Raw genomic sequence first — 16,191 nt, forward strand, 5'->3', positions numbered from 1 at the left:
AAAGTTTATGATGAATTAATTAAGAAATCATGTAGATTATATTACTTACATGAAACCAGGCAGCGATTGGTTGAACTGAAAAGGAAAATAATTCGTTGACAAGTATAACAAATGTCAAAAAGAACTTTTGATGTAAAGAAGGTTTGTTTAGTACTTACATCGTGTATATTTAGTATATATAGTTTTTAATATATTCAAATAGTATGCTTCGTTTTAATGACAGAAGATTTGGTATTGAAATAAATAGTGAAAATATGATCACGCGTTCGTATATATTCATTAACGTTGACTGAATAATGAATAAAAGTTTCAATAGCTTTTATTGTTTACTAATTTATAAAAATTTCTTAAAGGAATATTTAACAATAGGCATCACGTTTTTGAAAGGTATTGGTAGCACTGTTTTTATATCATTTTTTTTTCTTTTTTGTTGTGCTATGCACATTCTAACACATATTATGGAAGAGTTCATTATTTTTATCAATGTAATTAGATAATAAAAGCTTATCAATAAGACAGGTTAACGATGCGACGAGCGGCAGTGATTTTGCAAAATATATCTAAACCAAAAAATGTGAATGAACTGTGCCATAAAGTTTTATGTGCCAATGTACGCAGGGAATTCTCTACCAACTATAGTCACAGGTGGCCCAACGTGCAGGTGGAATGGGCAGCTAAAGAAACTCAGTCTAAAAATAGTGCCCATCAAGTACGAAACTATGTGCCATCAATTGGAGAAGCAGTAGGCTGTTGGAATTGCAAAAAAACAGGCGAAAGGAAACATTATATGCTCTGCGAGGAATGCGGCTTCTTGCAAGATGTTGACATGGAAATTGTAAATAACATGAAATATTATTAGAACTATTCAATTTTAATATTTGAATTATTTTTATAGAATTATTTCGATTTACTTAACTTCCCTAAGAGTTTTGAAATTGAACGACAGAAGCTAACACAACAATTTCGGAAGTTGCAAACTCTAGTGCATCCAGATAAATTCAGCAATAAGTAAGTGGGCGTTAAGTGTGCATAAAAGTTTTTTATTGGTTTTCAAAGTAAAGAAGTTACATTCAATTAAAGTTATATAAATATATTGCGGTAACTTTTAAGAAAGTATTGCTTTAAATCGGTTGTGACATAAAACAAAAGTAGGTGAGTTTATACCGGGGTTTTGAAGGCTTTACTTAAGCCTATTGGCCAATTGCGTTACCATATAATAACTCAAAGCAAATGTGATAGATCCAAAAAATATAAATTAAATTTGTCTAAAGCTATATTAAATTTAAACGAATTGATTAATTAAGTGTAACCGAACCCTTAACACATTCATACTCCCTAAATATTCGAGTTAGATAAAACAGTAAAATAATTAACTTTGATCATGAGAGTAATGACAAACATGCTCTAAAATATTCGCATGTAATTATTGTAGATAAACCTTATTTCAACTTTTCAAAAGTTTTTTTGGGAACTTTGTTAAAAATGGCGATCATAGCAGAGAATTTGAATAATCATAAAATCATAAAAATCTGCAGGTGTTAACGTTCTTTATTTTTCACTTTAAAAGATTTCAATTAACAGCACCAGATCGATCCTTGATTTAAATAATTCAGTAGGTATACAGAATTTTAATTTAACTAAAGTTGACACATATCGTTTTGAGTGACGCTTAAGGTAGCTTTCCACTGGACCAGTTAATATACTTGAGATTCAAGTAATTCAAGCAGTCTCAAGTAAGTTAACTGGTTTAATGATGTTAGTGGAAACATATTATGCAAATATCTATTATTTTAAACTATTATGGTTTAATATTGAATTTGATTTTTAAAGTCAATTATATGAAAACAACCATGCTTCTTAATAGAAGCTATCGTTATAAAGAGGTAATAGAGAGGTGTTTTGAGCAGTAGTTAATTATAACGGCAAAATTTTATTATTTAATAATTAATCGAATTTTTGGTTGACCAAACAGCTGTATCGTATATTGCCAAATACCCATCAGCAGTGGTGTTTTATAAATATTCCTTGTATTTAATAATTCATATATAATTTTTAGCGACCATTAAGTATCAAGAGTTGAACTTGTGCCCTACCAAATTTGAAGCTCAAAGTCAGTGTTAATTATCCAACTGAACCAAAGCCTTACTTGACTTGTATGTTCTAACTTGAAGTTATGTTAATTTTATGTAAAAGTATTATAGTTTTATTTAAGTATACAAAGAAAAATATTTATATTTAAATAATCTATTTAATTCGATGCTTCTTTAAATAAGTATTTATTTTATTTAATTTGTTTTCCATTATATTAATACATTTGAAATGTTCCTTTTATTATGTTGAAGCTATTTGAGCCAGTGCACTTGAGCACTTTTATTCTTTATTAACTCGAGGTATCTTCAAAACCCCTCTTTTAATTAATTTAATTAATTTTCATTTCTTTCTAGAACAACGCGAGAGCAAAACAATTCAGCCGATTGGAGTTCACTTATCAATAAAGCTTATAAGACACTACTAACACCTATTGATCGTGGTCAATATCTACTTAAAATGCAAGGACACGAGATTCCACAAGACAATAGTTCTATCAATAAAGAATTTCTAATGATTATGATGGAAAGAAATGAGGATGTAGAAGCTGCTAACTCTAAACAAGATTTGCAAAAATTATATAAAGAAATTGAAGTTGATCTACAAAATGAAATCACTAAATTGGAAAAATGTTTTGGTTTAGATGATATTAATGGTGCCAAGTCTGTGTTAGTGGAAATGAAATATCTATTAAGTATACAAAACAGTATAAAAAACAAATTGCAAACGTTAGTAGACGAATAATTATCAAACATAAGATATATGTAATTAATATATTTTAATATATTCAATACTAAAAATAACTTCAAATAAGTCATGTAAATTAGGTTATATATTCTTCTAAAAGTAATTTTTGTTTTTTGGCACTGAATGAAAGAATATTTATTATATGAATAAAATAAATTATATTATTTAAACTAAATTAATGTTCATTAAATTTATCTATAGTATTTGTCGTTACTATTTCAATGGCAATTTAACACGATAATGAAGTCATTTTTGTTATGTGATTTAAAGAAAAAGTGCAAATAAATGACGGAAATAAACAAATTGCAATGCCAGCGAGTTGGAAAAACAATAACAACACCACAGCATTTTAGTCGACACATCAGCTGCTCGGCAGTTTGACATAATGCGCGAAATAGAGCGCTTTTTATAGTCGGTTTGTAAATAAGTGAAATTAAAATGTTTATATATCGTGTTTATATATTGAAGTAATTTTATTAATTAATAAGTGAATAAAAATAAGCAAAAAATTAATTAAAATATTTTAGCAATACAAAAAAATTAATTGTGGATAATGATTGTGTTTTGATGTATTGAAGCATATTTTTTGCACTGGAAAATACAGAGGCAGGGTTGTTAATACTACCCCTTGTGGAATTTTATGGTAAGTATATGGAAATATATACAGTTATAAATTATAACAAAGTAAATATATACTTTATAATATATTTATATATGCAATTTTTAATAAAACATTTTTTTTTAAAAATAATTTATTTACTTTGAAATAAATAAACTAAAACAGTTTTGCAAAAACATATTTATAAACGGTTTTAGTTATAACTTTCTTAAAATATTAATAAAATAATAATTAAAATAATCAGCAGTAGGATTCTATATTCCTAACGAATAAAATGTACTCAACTTTTCATCAAATAAAAAAGAATTTATTTGCATTGAATACTTACATCTCAATATTGGGATTTTTTAATCCCTCTTCAACAGCTTAACTCAATTGTCTGGTATATTAGAGTCCCAAATTTAAATTAAATTTTAATTTTAGAAAATCACTAAAATTATTAACATTAAAACAATTATCAAATCACCCAAATTCACTAGCACACGAACTGTTATCAGATGTAAACCATTTACGTCGACTACGAAGATTTTCTACGTCGGATTTGCATACTAGGGACGTGTGCGAATTAGGCTAAGTTGATGCTAAATCAAATGGGAGATTTTTTGGGATTTTTTGCAATGCACACATTTAGCCATTTATCAACACCTATCGAAACATCACTACATTATCGGCACAACTTAGAATTTCCCTCATTTAGAACGCAACTTAGCCTAACTCGCACACGACCTAGAACCTAAAATACGTGAATCGTATTGTAAAATCACTGATATTAAATATTTATAGCCAACTATTAATTCATTATTAGTTGTAATTTAATTTTTAGCGGTGTTTACTACTAAATGCCTCGCATATGTCTATATATCATTTTCTATTCTATATACATTAGTAATACTGATTGTTCTTTTACAGGTAGTATTTATAAATAAAAAATTAAAAAAAAAAAATTAATGCAAATTACAATCACAGTAAGGTGAAGTTGTTATATCGGTGAACCTAAGGATCCGCTTACACCTATTAGCCCATTGTGCATATTGAACTCGAGCGTTTTGAAATCACATTCGCAAATCCTAAAATGCTTTCTGATCCTTTTTTTAATTTTTTTTGTTGTATTGTTTTTTTAACCTAAATAGTTCCGCTGTTCCTTAAGCATTCTAAGAAGGGCATCCTCTACCACATCTATTTATGTACTCAGTTTTCACCATTCACTTTCTTTAAATATTTTTCTCAAACGTTGATATTGAGCGTGATATATCAGTTTTGATTCTCAACTAATTTCGTCAGCATGATTTTATTTTTATAAAATTTATCTAAATTGTATATTTTTGCGACAATATGTCATATTCTCTAATTATATGTGTAAAATTAATTAGATATACATATCAAAGCAATAAATTTATTAAAATGTGTACTGTATATAAACTGAACGACTGAGCGTTGACCTAAGCAGGCAGATAATGAGATGAATAGACTTCTCATTAGTGCCAAATACTCGTACTCGTTAAAATTATATTCTCCTTCTTTTTTTATTTAATTCATTATCGACACAAAGTAGCACACTAAGTTGTAAGCTCATTCGCTAGTTATATATCCTACAACTAATATTAGATAAATACTGAAAAGCCAGGTTATTTTATTGTTAAATCTACTACATCAAGTGAAGATCTCAAATTTTATAGTACTTGACTTATGGGCTTAAGGAACTGTTTGGCTATTGGAATAAATACAAAGTATTAAGCTCGTTTTTTATGTTTTTTTTGTATTAGCTCTATTTGGTTGTAGAAACGGGATGGTATATATTTTGGAACCACTTGTGTACACAGATCTCAATTAGCGACCACCCCTTTTTACCTGATCGGATACAACAATAATAATAGACAAAGAGTTCCTACCGAAGGAAACATTTGTAAATCATTAGTGAATCATCTTTTGATTATAGTGTGTGTATTCCTATAAGGACTTATATTGGGGCACCTGTATTCTGACATCAGAGCTTCTAGTTCTAAAGATCGAGAAGCACCACCTAGAAATTAAAGTTGGGATTTATACAGAGATATTATTTAAGATTGTATTAGTTTAAGTCATTGTATTTAAGATTTTCTTTAAGATTATAGTAGTAGGATATGAACCCAAAAAATTTCACTCTCTTAGTCCATAAGGAAATTGCGAATCCAATATATGTGTGCGTCGTTAAAATGAAAATAAATATAATAGTAAAATTATACATAAACTAACAGTTGTCAGTTATCAATTTATAGATAAACCATCCACAATTATTATAATGCGATCAGTTGTCGGTTGAGGTCTATCTATCTATCCTTTTGTGACATACCTCAAGACATAAAGTATAGTAGGGCGTCCAGAATTTTTTTACCATTGCATGTGCTTTTAGAGATTTTACATACGGTGTCCAAACATTTTTCTTTCGAGTGTCACATTTATAATACACCTTAGTGAACTTAGGAGAATTTAAACAGAGATAACTAGTACCTAATTTTTTTTTTATTAGTATAGTCTTATATGTAGTAGCGATTTCAGAAAACAATGGTTGTGATTTATCTAAATTCTATAATCATAAGTTTAATATCACAGCTAACTTATGGGTACATTAAAATTAATTTTTGTATATTTGTTAAATGATAACACAAATAGTATTAAATATTGTTTATATATATTATAACAGACCTTCTCTATAATACCTTGAATTAGAGTGTGTTATACTGTCTTTTCGTTTTTGATTAAAATATGACACTTTGTAAAATAGTTTAATTAATGTTTGCTGAATGTTTTTTCTCACACTATTTCAACGTGCTTTTTATTATCCATTAAAGTGCTTCCCAATATATATTATTGTTTACATTTGCGGAGAGAAAATTAGTATTAGTTTGTTCATTGCAATAATATTTATATTCTCATTTTCTCAAAAATAAATATCAAAATTAATTGTTTAAATTATACTCATTATCAGGTGTGAAAACAATATTACGCTACATATGGCAATTCCAACTGGAGATCTATTTTGGTTAGATCGGGCTTTGATATTAAATACTATTAGTATATTTGTATTTCAAATGAAGTAAGTTTTATATACATTTATATATGTTGTATCTAATTAAAATTTGAATATATTTCTGGTATATTAAAAATGAATTTTGGTTGGCGAAACTAATTTTTTAATATATTTTTTTGTTTGAATTAATTAGGTTAGATAGGGATTCCAAAATATCCTGCAAAATATCCGTAAAATTGAAAGCTATCACTTAATACATTTTTTGTAAACAAGTTATTTCATTGATACTGACAATATATTGCTATGTTTACACTATTGTACTTAACTCAATACGCATTAAAAATAGCTATATAAACTATTTTTAATACAAAATCCATACAAAATGTATATAGTATGTATAGTAATGGAGCTATGTTTTATTGGTGGTTATATGTTGTATAAAGGTTCTAAATGCTCTTAAACAGCATTACGAAACAAAGGTTTCTTATGACCAAAATGTTTATGTAGACAACAGCCAATATATTTTTTGTTATCATAATGATGCTAACAATCTTAAACAATTACAATAGACGTTTAAGATATTTTAAATAATTTTTGGAATTCATTGTTTTCCGTGATAATACTTTTTTTTAGATTGCCATAGCTTTCAGAGTCTTATATGTTTTCAATTTTGCCTTTCAACAGCTTTTTCTGAACCTGGAATCAAAATGATTATGTTTTAAGATTACCTGCTTTAATATCTGGTCAATGTTCATCCATAATGATCCATTTCTGTCGTGGAAAAGTACTATTAAACAATGATTCATTAGATTTTCTTCTTTAGCACAGTGGTTTCATCAAATTTAAGAGCAAATAAAAGTCAGGTTAGGTTAGTGTTTGAGCTTTATTCCTGCGACTGAGGCACTAGGTATTTTTTAAAGATTTTTTTGAAATATGTTTTATTCCAAATCTTAGTATGATTCGAACCTAGATCCTGACAGAGTAATTAAATTAAAACAAAAGATATTGGTGGTTTCAGAAGTAGCCGAGTCTGAGTTCTAAAACTACTCGTCTGTATAGGCTATCAAGTACAGCGTAATAGTCACACTCGAGGTATATATAAACTACAAGCTGCCACAAAAACAATAATAGTAATAGTCGCAACAGAAATCGACTGTAGGAGGATTTCGCAATTGTAATAAGTCAATAGGCTCAGTGGGACCTTTTTCGCAACTACTGAATTTGTACACAGGGTAAATAGACAGCCTTTGATAAAGCTACAACTTTGTTAATCCTATCTTTAACAGCATCGCTAGGGATTCGGGGTTAGCACCGGTGTCACCTAACCTAGTACGTTAGTAACCTGAACTTGTAGTAGTTTTACAACTTACAAGTAAAACGAAGTAAACCACGTTAATATATGTATATATATAGATATAATAATTGTAGGACGCAATTAGTAGAGAAAATTCAATCCAATCAATCACATATGGTATTTGATTAAAAGTAATATCCATTGATAATCTTTAATAATGTTAAATAAATCAATTAATTGCAAAAGGACATTAGTTAAAAACTTTGAAGCCGTTTACCCGCAAGAATGATTTTACTATAATTTCCGACTTTAATACCAATATACAAAGGTTTAATATGAAATCATAAATGTTAGACTTTTACTAATGTCAATTAGTAACTAAAATTGATAAATGACGATAATCAAAGAGTGATAACATCTTAATTGTAGCATTTACGTTAAGTCGTAATGACTGTGTCATTTTTAAGTGTTCATAAAGTTGTAAATATTGTGTATTGCGCTCAGCTCATTCTAGTTTGTTTGGATTTTTGATTAAATGTTTTTATTTATAAGAACGAAACTGAATTGTTTAAAAATTTGTTTTTCTTCTGCAATATTCGCTTAGCTTGTTAATAATATATTTCTTTTTAGTAGTTTGCTGACTGTTAACACGGCAAAACGTGCTCCGCGGAATTGGCACAAGCATTGGACAAAAAATTTTAAATAAAAAATATTAATTATAAAAAAAATTATTACATAAATAAAAACAAAAGCTAATTAAATAAAGAGATAATGTGCAAAAAAATAATTTTAACAATTTTATTAATAAATTTTCTGACAGTCTGCAATGTAAGTGCGTTCCCGAATAATTTATCGAAAGGTAAGGCGCGTGACATCAATGATGATTTGGAAGTTAATCCTGATGGAGAAAATCCAACGCCCATCATTGGCATATTGACACAAGAAGTGAGCAACTTAATTCTACGTAAATATCCGGGTCAAAATTATTCGAGTTACATTGCAGCTTCTTATGTGAAATTTGTGGAAGGTGCCGGAGGCCGTGTTGTGCCGATTTGGTGAGTATCTGGTTTCGCAGATAAAATGCGATTGCTAATTAGTAGAATATTTATTATAAATGAATTTTTTATAATTAATTTTGTTTGTTAATAAATTTAAAATCGAAATTTTTAATGTTAAACATGTCATTAATAATCAATAAAAATTATACTGGAAAGTTCTTGAGTATATGAGAGGAATGTATTTTTCACAAATTAAAATTTATTAATAAATTTTTAATAGGAAAATAATAAAAAATTAATGTTTATTTTAATATTTTTATTAAAAAAAAGTACATATTATAATATCCTTTAATAGACTAAAAACTAGTATAAAGTGTGAAATTTTTGAATGAAACGCTTTTGAGATATGTTATTAGACTACATTTTTTTTATTGGAGTTGCCTTAATTAGTTATCATTAAAGACCTGAAAACACTATAGTCTAGATGTATCTTTATAATTCTTTTTTTTTTAATTAGAAAATATTTTTGACGATATTTATATTCATCTTGATGATAAATTAAAATTATATACTGTGAAAATAATATGAATATGTACTTTCTGTTCAAAAAGTATCCGGATTTTGTTGTTTGTTAATTACTCTTTAAGTAATAGACTTTTTCAAAAAAATTTTTTCCTAAGTATGAATTACTATGAATTACTATTACTATGATAAATTCTTGTTGTACGAGATTTTTTGACCAAATACGGCACCACTGTCATTGCTCAGGCACCATATTCGCCAGATCTGGCGCTGTGCGACTTTTTCCTGTTCCCGAAACTCAAAAACACCGCGGGTACTTTTTGAGCTGGAGGTACTACACTAATGTATATATTGTTAAGTGGAGTTCACATCTTAAATATAGAATAAAAAGAATAATATAGAACGTTTTATTAAACAGAAAGTTTCTGCCTCTATAAGATATTAGCAAATCCTTAACGAGAGACATACTAACCTTCATTCCTTAAATAAGAAGTTTAGTACGAGTTAACCATTTGCATAAAATATATGTTACGTTCTTAATCTTCCACTTTACTAGGAGTGCAGAACCCTGTTTTTTCTAAAATCTTCAAAATGGCTTGTGATATTAAAAAATGCTATATTGTCTTCTTTAATGTGAGGTTAGTTAAACTATTTTATTATTTTGGAAACACCCGAAACAGCTGTATGTTTGGCTAACAATTCAATTAAAAATAATAAAAATATTTGTTGTTGCAATTTCACTACTCTTTGATTAAAAACCTCCCTTTTGAAAACAATAGTTTATATTAGGAATTTAGTTTCTTTTGTCAAAACGAACTTTAAAAATCAATTTAATACAAAATTAATACAGAATTATTATAGAATAAAATATGTATAGAAAAATTTATTCAAGTTTTCAATTTCGGCTAAACGAATCGTGGTGTAACATTATCATGATCTAGATTAGGTTCTATACACAAGACAGAATATATAAATCATGCGGCAAATAATGTCTCTACAAACAGAATAGTATTGAAATTTAACAGTTAAAAATATAAAAAATTATTAATTAATTTAATTATTCTACAGCTGATTTATGATTTCGTTCTAATATACCAAGTGAATTTATTAATGAGCAAGTGAACTTAATTAATTAAAACTAATAAAAAATTTTGTTGTTGTAATTTCACTTCTATTCTATTGAAATCTCCCTATTGAAAACAGTAGTTTATATTAAGAGTTTAGTATTTTTTTGTTGAAAATGAATTAAAACTATTTTATAACTTTTTTGGAAATTTTAAATTCAAACCCTACAGACTGATTGTTTGAACAAACCATTTAATATAAATATTTTCAAAAAAGATAATTGCTGATAGATGTTTGAAAGTATTTAGATAGAATAGAACAATGAATAGAATAGAACAAAATTGTGTTTACATATAATAAATGCTGTTAAGTAGCTGTCATGAATCCTTTCCTAAAATTTTGCAGTTCTATCCATTATCTTCAGATTTGAATCGAGGCATGAAATACAAACCCCCTAAGTTTCTTATCCTATATATCAACAATACTTCTCCTATCGTATTCTACAGTGGTTATGCATAATATCAATAATTTAGTCATAATATTTATATTATGTCTATCATAATAGGAATCTATGTTCATAAAAAATTGTGGAATCGTAAAAATAGTTTTTATGTGAGCTAACATTTCTTATAATACTTAACCTTCAACTTTCACACTTGTCATTGCTCAATGAATATAATTGATTTATTATCATTTATTATTTCAAACTGATTGTAACGTTCAATTGAATTAAAATATATTACATACCCAATAGATAATAGTTCGTTTTTTTTCTTTGAAAAGTGTAGAATCATTGTTTCTTTTTAATAATTTTATCAGTTACTATTGGAAGCCTTTGTTATAAAAAAAAACACATAAATATTATCAATCCTAATAAAAAGTGCAAAATTAATCGCATTCATTCAATATATTTTAAATAATTACTCTAGTGTTATAATTTTTTTAATTCTATATTGTTATAGAAATATTATTAGTTATTCTCTACATATAGATTTTAAGTTCTTTAGACTAAATTATTTTCACAATTTTTTTCAAAACAAAATTTAATAGACTTTGTGTAATATAAGCCTTGCCTAATGCTAGTAGAGTAGTTGATACTAGAGATAGATGAGATGGCTTCCTCCATTTTAGACTTTTCTTCCACTTGCTTTGATCAGTAAGGTTGAAGTTTTGACACTCACATGCTATATAGGCTTTTCAAGTTAGACTTTGGAGATTTCTGTATTAAAGCGAAAACTGATTTAATACTGACTCAATATCAGTACTTCAATCAGTAAGTTTTAATATTTACATATCGATTATATGTGACCCAATATATCGGATTGTATATGTTGACAGATGCCCTATGCTCCACTGGGAGATGAGAATGACAGAAGAAGATATTGAAGGATATAATACCATCTAGTGACAAAAATCGAAAAGATATTTTTCAGTTTCATTTAATACTTTCCCAATTCTAATTAAAATTTTTCTTTTTTCTCTTTGATGTGTATAGTATATTTGAGTTTAGTATTTAAAGTTTAGAAGTTTAGTCCTAGTAGTTTATAATAAATCCCAACAAACACTTATTATCATTTAAATATCATCAGTTTTGATTTCTTAACCATTTGTGGACCATGATTTTTAATCGACAAATATAGTTTATATACAATTATATATACTATTTAAATTATTCGAATAGTTCGAATTGTTCCGGTCTTAAGTTTTTGTTTATAACACATAAACTAATGATCATAGTTGAAGACTATTAAATATTCAAAACCAATTTTAATTAATATATAGTGTTAAATCAAGTTTTTTTAAAAAAAAATTTTATTTAATTGAACTTCGTGTTATAATAATTTCCGCATAGTACCTACGCGTGTTGTGCATTAAACATATTTATATATATATTCGTACATGTAATACTTATATTCTCAATTGATATACGAGGGCAGTTTAATCATTTAGTTACTTTTTATATAAAACATATTTTTTTCACAATAACCTGTTTTATTTTCAACATAGTCTCCTCTTAGCTGAGTATATCACAACAAGCTAAGCTATATATGTCAGTCCAGCGTTTTCAAATAGTTTTATTTCTGTCAAAAAATAGGTTTCTTCGTGGTCCAGTTTTTATACAATATAATAAGTGATTCATTTCTGATCACGTGTTTCTTAAAGATTGCAAAATAGATTGATTTGGTTGCATTTTAATACATTATTTGACTCAAATCTTTGATTTCTATTGTCGGTGAATATAAACTACTACAGATGATGCAACTTACTTAATTTTTTACAATGGTTGAATAATATATAGTAATTGAGCACTTTTGTATTTACTAAATGCAATGAAGTTTAAAAAGTCATTAAATTATCATACTTTCCCAGTTCTATATTCTATATAAATTACCCGAGTCCAATAGCTATGTCATCTATAGAATTTTTTGATAATGAAATAGTAGAAGTTAATTACTGAAAAAAAAATAATGCACTGCCGTCATAATTAAGGTTAAAGTGCATGTTTTACTTGATATAAATTATTGTATAGAGAGAGGTTTCTAATAGAGATAGAGAGTTATAATAGAGGGTATAGGTTTAACCCAAGGTACCTGCAGTCTCAAAAAATTATTTACAATTGATTAAATACAAGAATTATTTCAAAGACCACTGATGATGGATATTTGGTAATACTTGAAACAGCTGTATGGCCAGACAAAAATTCAATTAATTAAAATAATTAAAAAAAATTTTTGTTGTCGTAGTTCGCAAATGTTCGAAACCTCTCTAGTAAATTTCATAGTAATAGCTTGTAGTAGAAATGGCAAGCCTCCATTCTTAAGTTCGTTTCAAACTATTCATTCATGCTATTTCCGTGTCATGTAAAAAATATCAGATATTATCAGTTGAAATTATTGTCTCCTATACTTTATACAATATTTAAAAAAATCCCCAGCAATATTAGTTAATCTATTTTTATATATATATGTATATTTTTTTATAGTTGATAAGTTAAAACTGCATTCCTAATCGCGAGTTAATCACTGTCATTTTTCATTTATCGACAGCATAAATAAAATATTTAAATTATTATTTACAAAACTGTTAAATATTGAAGAAAGGTTTTTTACATCTAAAGAAATACCTTTTCTTAATTACAGATCAACTACATTTATGGTGACTCATTCAGTATTATAATTAATCTTAGGGTTTACGCTAGGTCAACGATCTCAGTAAGTTGGGATTCACTTACGTCGAATAGTCGACTGTGATAATATTAGTATTAATATGTCATTTAAATAACAATATTTAAAAATTTATATTCAGATATCAACAAATCTAAATAGCACACATTGAATGTCTGTAATGTTAATCTGTAATTGTGGTGTTCGGAAATAGTTTATAGATGCAAAAATTATTTATAAATATTATTTGTAATGTATTCACCTTTAAATGCACAAAACGTGTGCATGGGTGAGAGTTGGATAACCGAGCTAACCCATAGACCTGATAGATCCGTAGCGATACCAGATTACAGTTCTTCAAGAAAATGGCGATACAGATTATTTGTATCATTAATGAATTTTAAGAGATAGTTCAAGCCAATAGAGAGTCGAAGTTTTTGTTTAAGCTTTTGAGAGAGTTAGACAGAAAAACAAAGACGATGTTCGAAATTACCTATCTTGTATGTCTACATTCCTCACTGCTGGTGATGTTTAGTACAGGCGGAAGACAATGCCACATAACACTCAGTTAAGAATTCTAAGAATAAATAAGAAATATATTAATATAAAGGTCAAATTTATAACTTATTTTTAAATTGATACAATGGATATATCTATAAAAACTTGATTTATATAAATAAGTCAATTAAAAGAATAGCACTACCGCTCTTAGCGTTATTTAGACAGCCTATTTAAAATAGACTGCCTATTTTTAGTTTTTTTAAATATTAAAAATTTAACTTAAACATTAAAACTTGGTTTTAAAATTTTTTGCTAAAACATCCAAGTATTTAATAGGAATATATTTATAAAAATAATTCAGATGTAACCTTTTAATTAATAGTTCACAAAAGATCAAATTAGTTCAGATCATGCAACAACTTTTTCTTAATTTGCGGTTAGGTGTAATTTTATCACCTTTTAGATCAAAGTTAATGATAAATGTACGTATTTCCTGTAGTGAAAAGTTAGGTACTTAGTGATTAATCCATACTAAACTTAATATAAAGCAATTATTTTAATTGAGTATAATTATTTCACTAGTTCGCTCGAAAAGAATCTGCTAAAATATATATAATTATTGTAATATTCTAAAAAGCAAATAAATATCAAAATATTGTGTGATATATTAGGTGATATAAAAAGTATTCGCTGTTTTGTGGTAGATTTCAAAAATATTTTTTTGTTAAAAAATAATTTTGTTAAAGTTTATATTGGTCATTATTATTTATGACCTTTTATCATTTTACGGATAGATTTATAATTCGATCAGTGTAGAAGTTCTGTGGTCTATCTGCGACCATTTGCTTAAGTGACTTTTAGCAGCTCTTCAGTCGGCAAATTTTTCACCATTAAAAAAGTTTTGCGGAGACCAAAACAAATGGCAGTCAGATGGTGTAAGGTTCGGATTATATGGTGTGTACAGTAACACTTACCAAACAATTTTAGTCAAATTATTCTGACTTATCATGGAAGTGTATGGCACGAGACTGGAGCAGTTTCAATTCCATCAAATACTCAACATAACTTTGCAGTGAATCCAGGCTTGAAAGTTGTTTGTGTATTGTCACTGACCTTTGACCATAATATATATACACCAGAAGATGATCGTGACTTTTCTGTCTGTGCATTTGTAATAACACGAATGATCATTCCAATATAATACCTACCATAAAGAAAATGATTTTTCTTTGAAAGTCTTATATTTAGTTTGTTTATGTGGTAACTTGAGTTTAATTAGCGGATTTGTATTATCTTCGTATGAACTGTTCATCTCGTTGTCTAAATTGATATTAATAACATGATATTAATAACAGCTATCTTCTCATAATTAATGACAAGTAGTTTACCAAGAGTAGGTACCCTTGCCTCCAAAGAGCAGACATATGCAGAGAAAATGAGAGTTTCTATTTTCTCGTTTTGTTGCAACTGTGATAATAAATATTGTGACTCATTCCTATTCTACCCAACCGATCTCCAATAAGTCAGATGCCAGCAAGTACTGCTGTCTGTCTAGAGAATTCTCTTATTTTCTATTTATCACTGTTTGCTTGAGGTTGAAATTTAGCTGCTGTTCAAATCAATCTGGTTTAAACAGTTCGTTTAACCACATTAATAGGAGTAAGCATTAGTTCTGCGGAGTTTTTTGCATGATAGATTTTTTCCTAGAGAATTCATCACCTACTTAGTATCTTTCTATATTTTCAATTTGAAGATTTTAATAGCTCGCTTAACCACATTAATGGGAGTGAGCGTCAGTTCTGTAAGTCTTTTTTTGTATGACAGATTTCTTCCTAAAGAAATCATTACCTATATTGTATCCTTCTAAGTTACGATAACTCGGGACTCAGATCGGAGAAATGTTATGTTGCTAACCTAAAATTCTATAATACCAACTGTGTTTCAGAACTGCTTTTGTAATTTTTCGCTTATAATCTAATATATTTCTTTTCTTTTAAAACTTTTTTTCTTTTCATTTTTAGAATTTATTTTTAACAGATGAGTAGCTGATGATTTCGTATTTAGTTCGTTGAATACTGAAAAGAATATTCGTAAAAGCAAATATATTCGCAAATACTAATAAAGGAAAGAGCTTGTCAAATTTTTGTAAGAAATTAATAAAAGAATTCTAGCATAAAGAATCCTAT

The 16,191-nt window shown here is 27.5% G+C and overlaps 1 protein-coding gene and 1 long non-coding RNA gene across 4 annotated transcripts; both read left to right on the forward strand.

Moving 5' to 3' along the window:
* Positions 1–244: 244 nt before the first annotated feature.
* LOC119673070 (iron-sulfur cluster co-chaperone protein HscB-like) lies at positions 245–2,949 on the forward strand. 3 transcript variants are annotated; one of them, XM_038084286.1, is made up of 4 exons: positions 245–387; positions 516–835; positions 896–1,008; positions 2,445–2,949. In XM_038084286.1, exons 1-4 carry the CDS (start codon positions 297–299, stop codon positions 2,830–2,832), a joined length of 912 nt encoding a protein of 303 aa, XP_037940214.1. In that variant the 5' UTR covers positions 245–296; the 3' UTR covers positions 2,833–2,949. The 3 variants fall into 3 exon arrangements, with proteins under 3 accessions (XP_037940214.1, XP_037940217.1, XP_037940215.1); XM_038084289.1 differs by having other exon boundaries at positions 520–835; XM_038084287.1 differs by lacking the exon at positions 245–387 and having other exon boundaries at positions 430–835.
* Positions 2,950–3,335: 386 nt separating this feature from the next.
* LOC119672725 lies at positions 3,336–8,805 on the forward strand. Its single transcript, XR_005251944.1, has 3 exons — positions 3,336–3,478; positions 6,420–6,527; positions 8,386–8,805. It is a non-coding gene; the product is annotated as an uncharacterized LOC119672725 (long non-coding RNA).
* Positions 8,806–16,191: the final 7,386 nt, after the last annotated feature.

This window comes from Teleopsis dalmanni, chromosome 1, assembly GCF_002237135.1.
Source record: "Teleopsis dalmanni isolate 2A chromosome 1, ASM223713v2, whole genome shotgun sequence".
Classification (NCBI taxonomy): domain Eukaryota; kingdom Metazoa; phylum Arthropoda; class Insecta; order Diptera; family Diopsidae; genus Teleopsis; species Teleopsis dalmanni.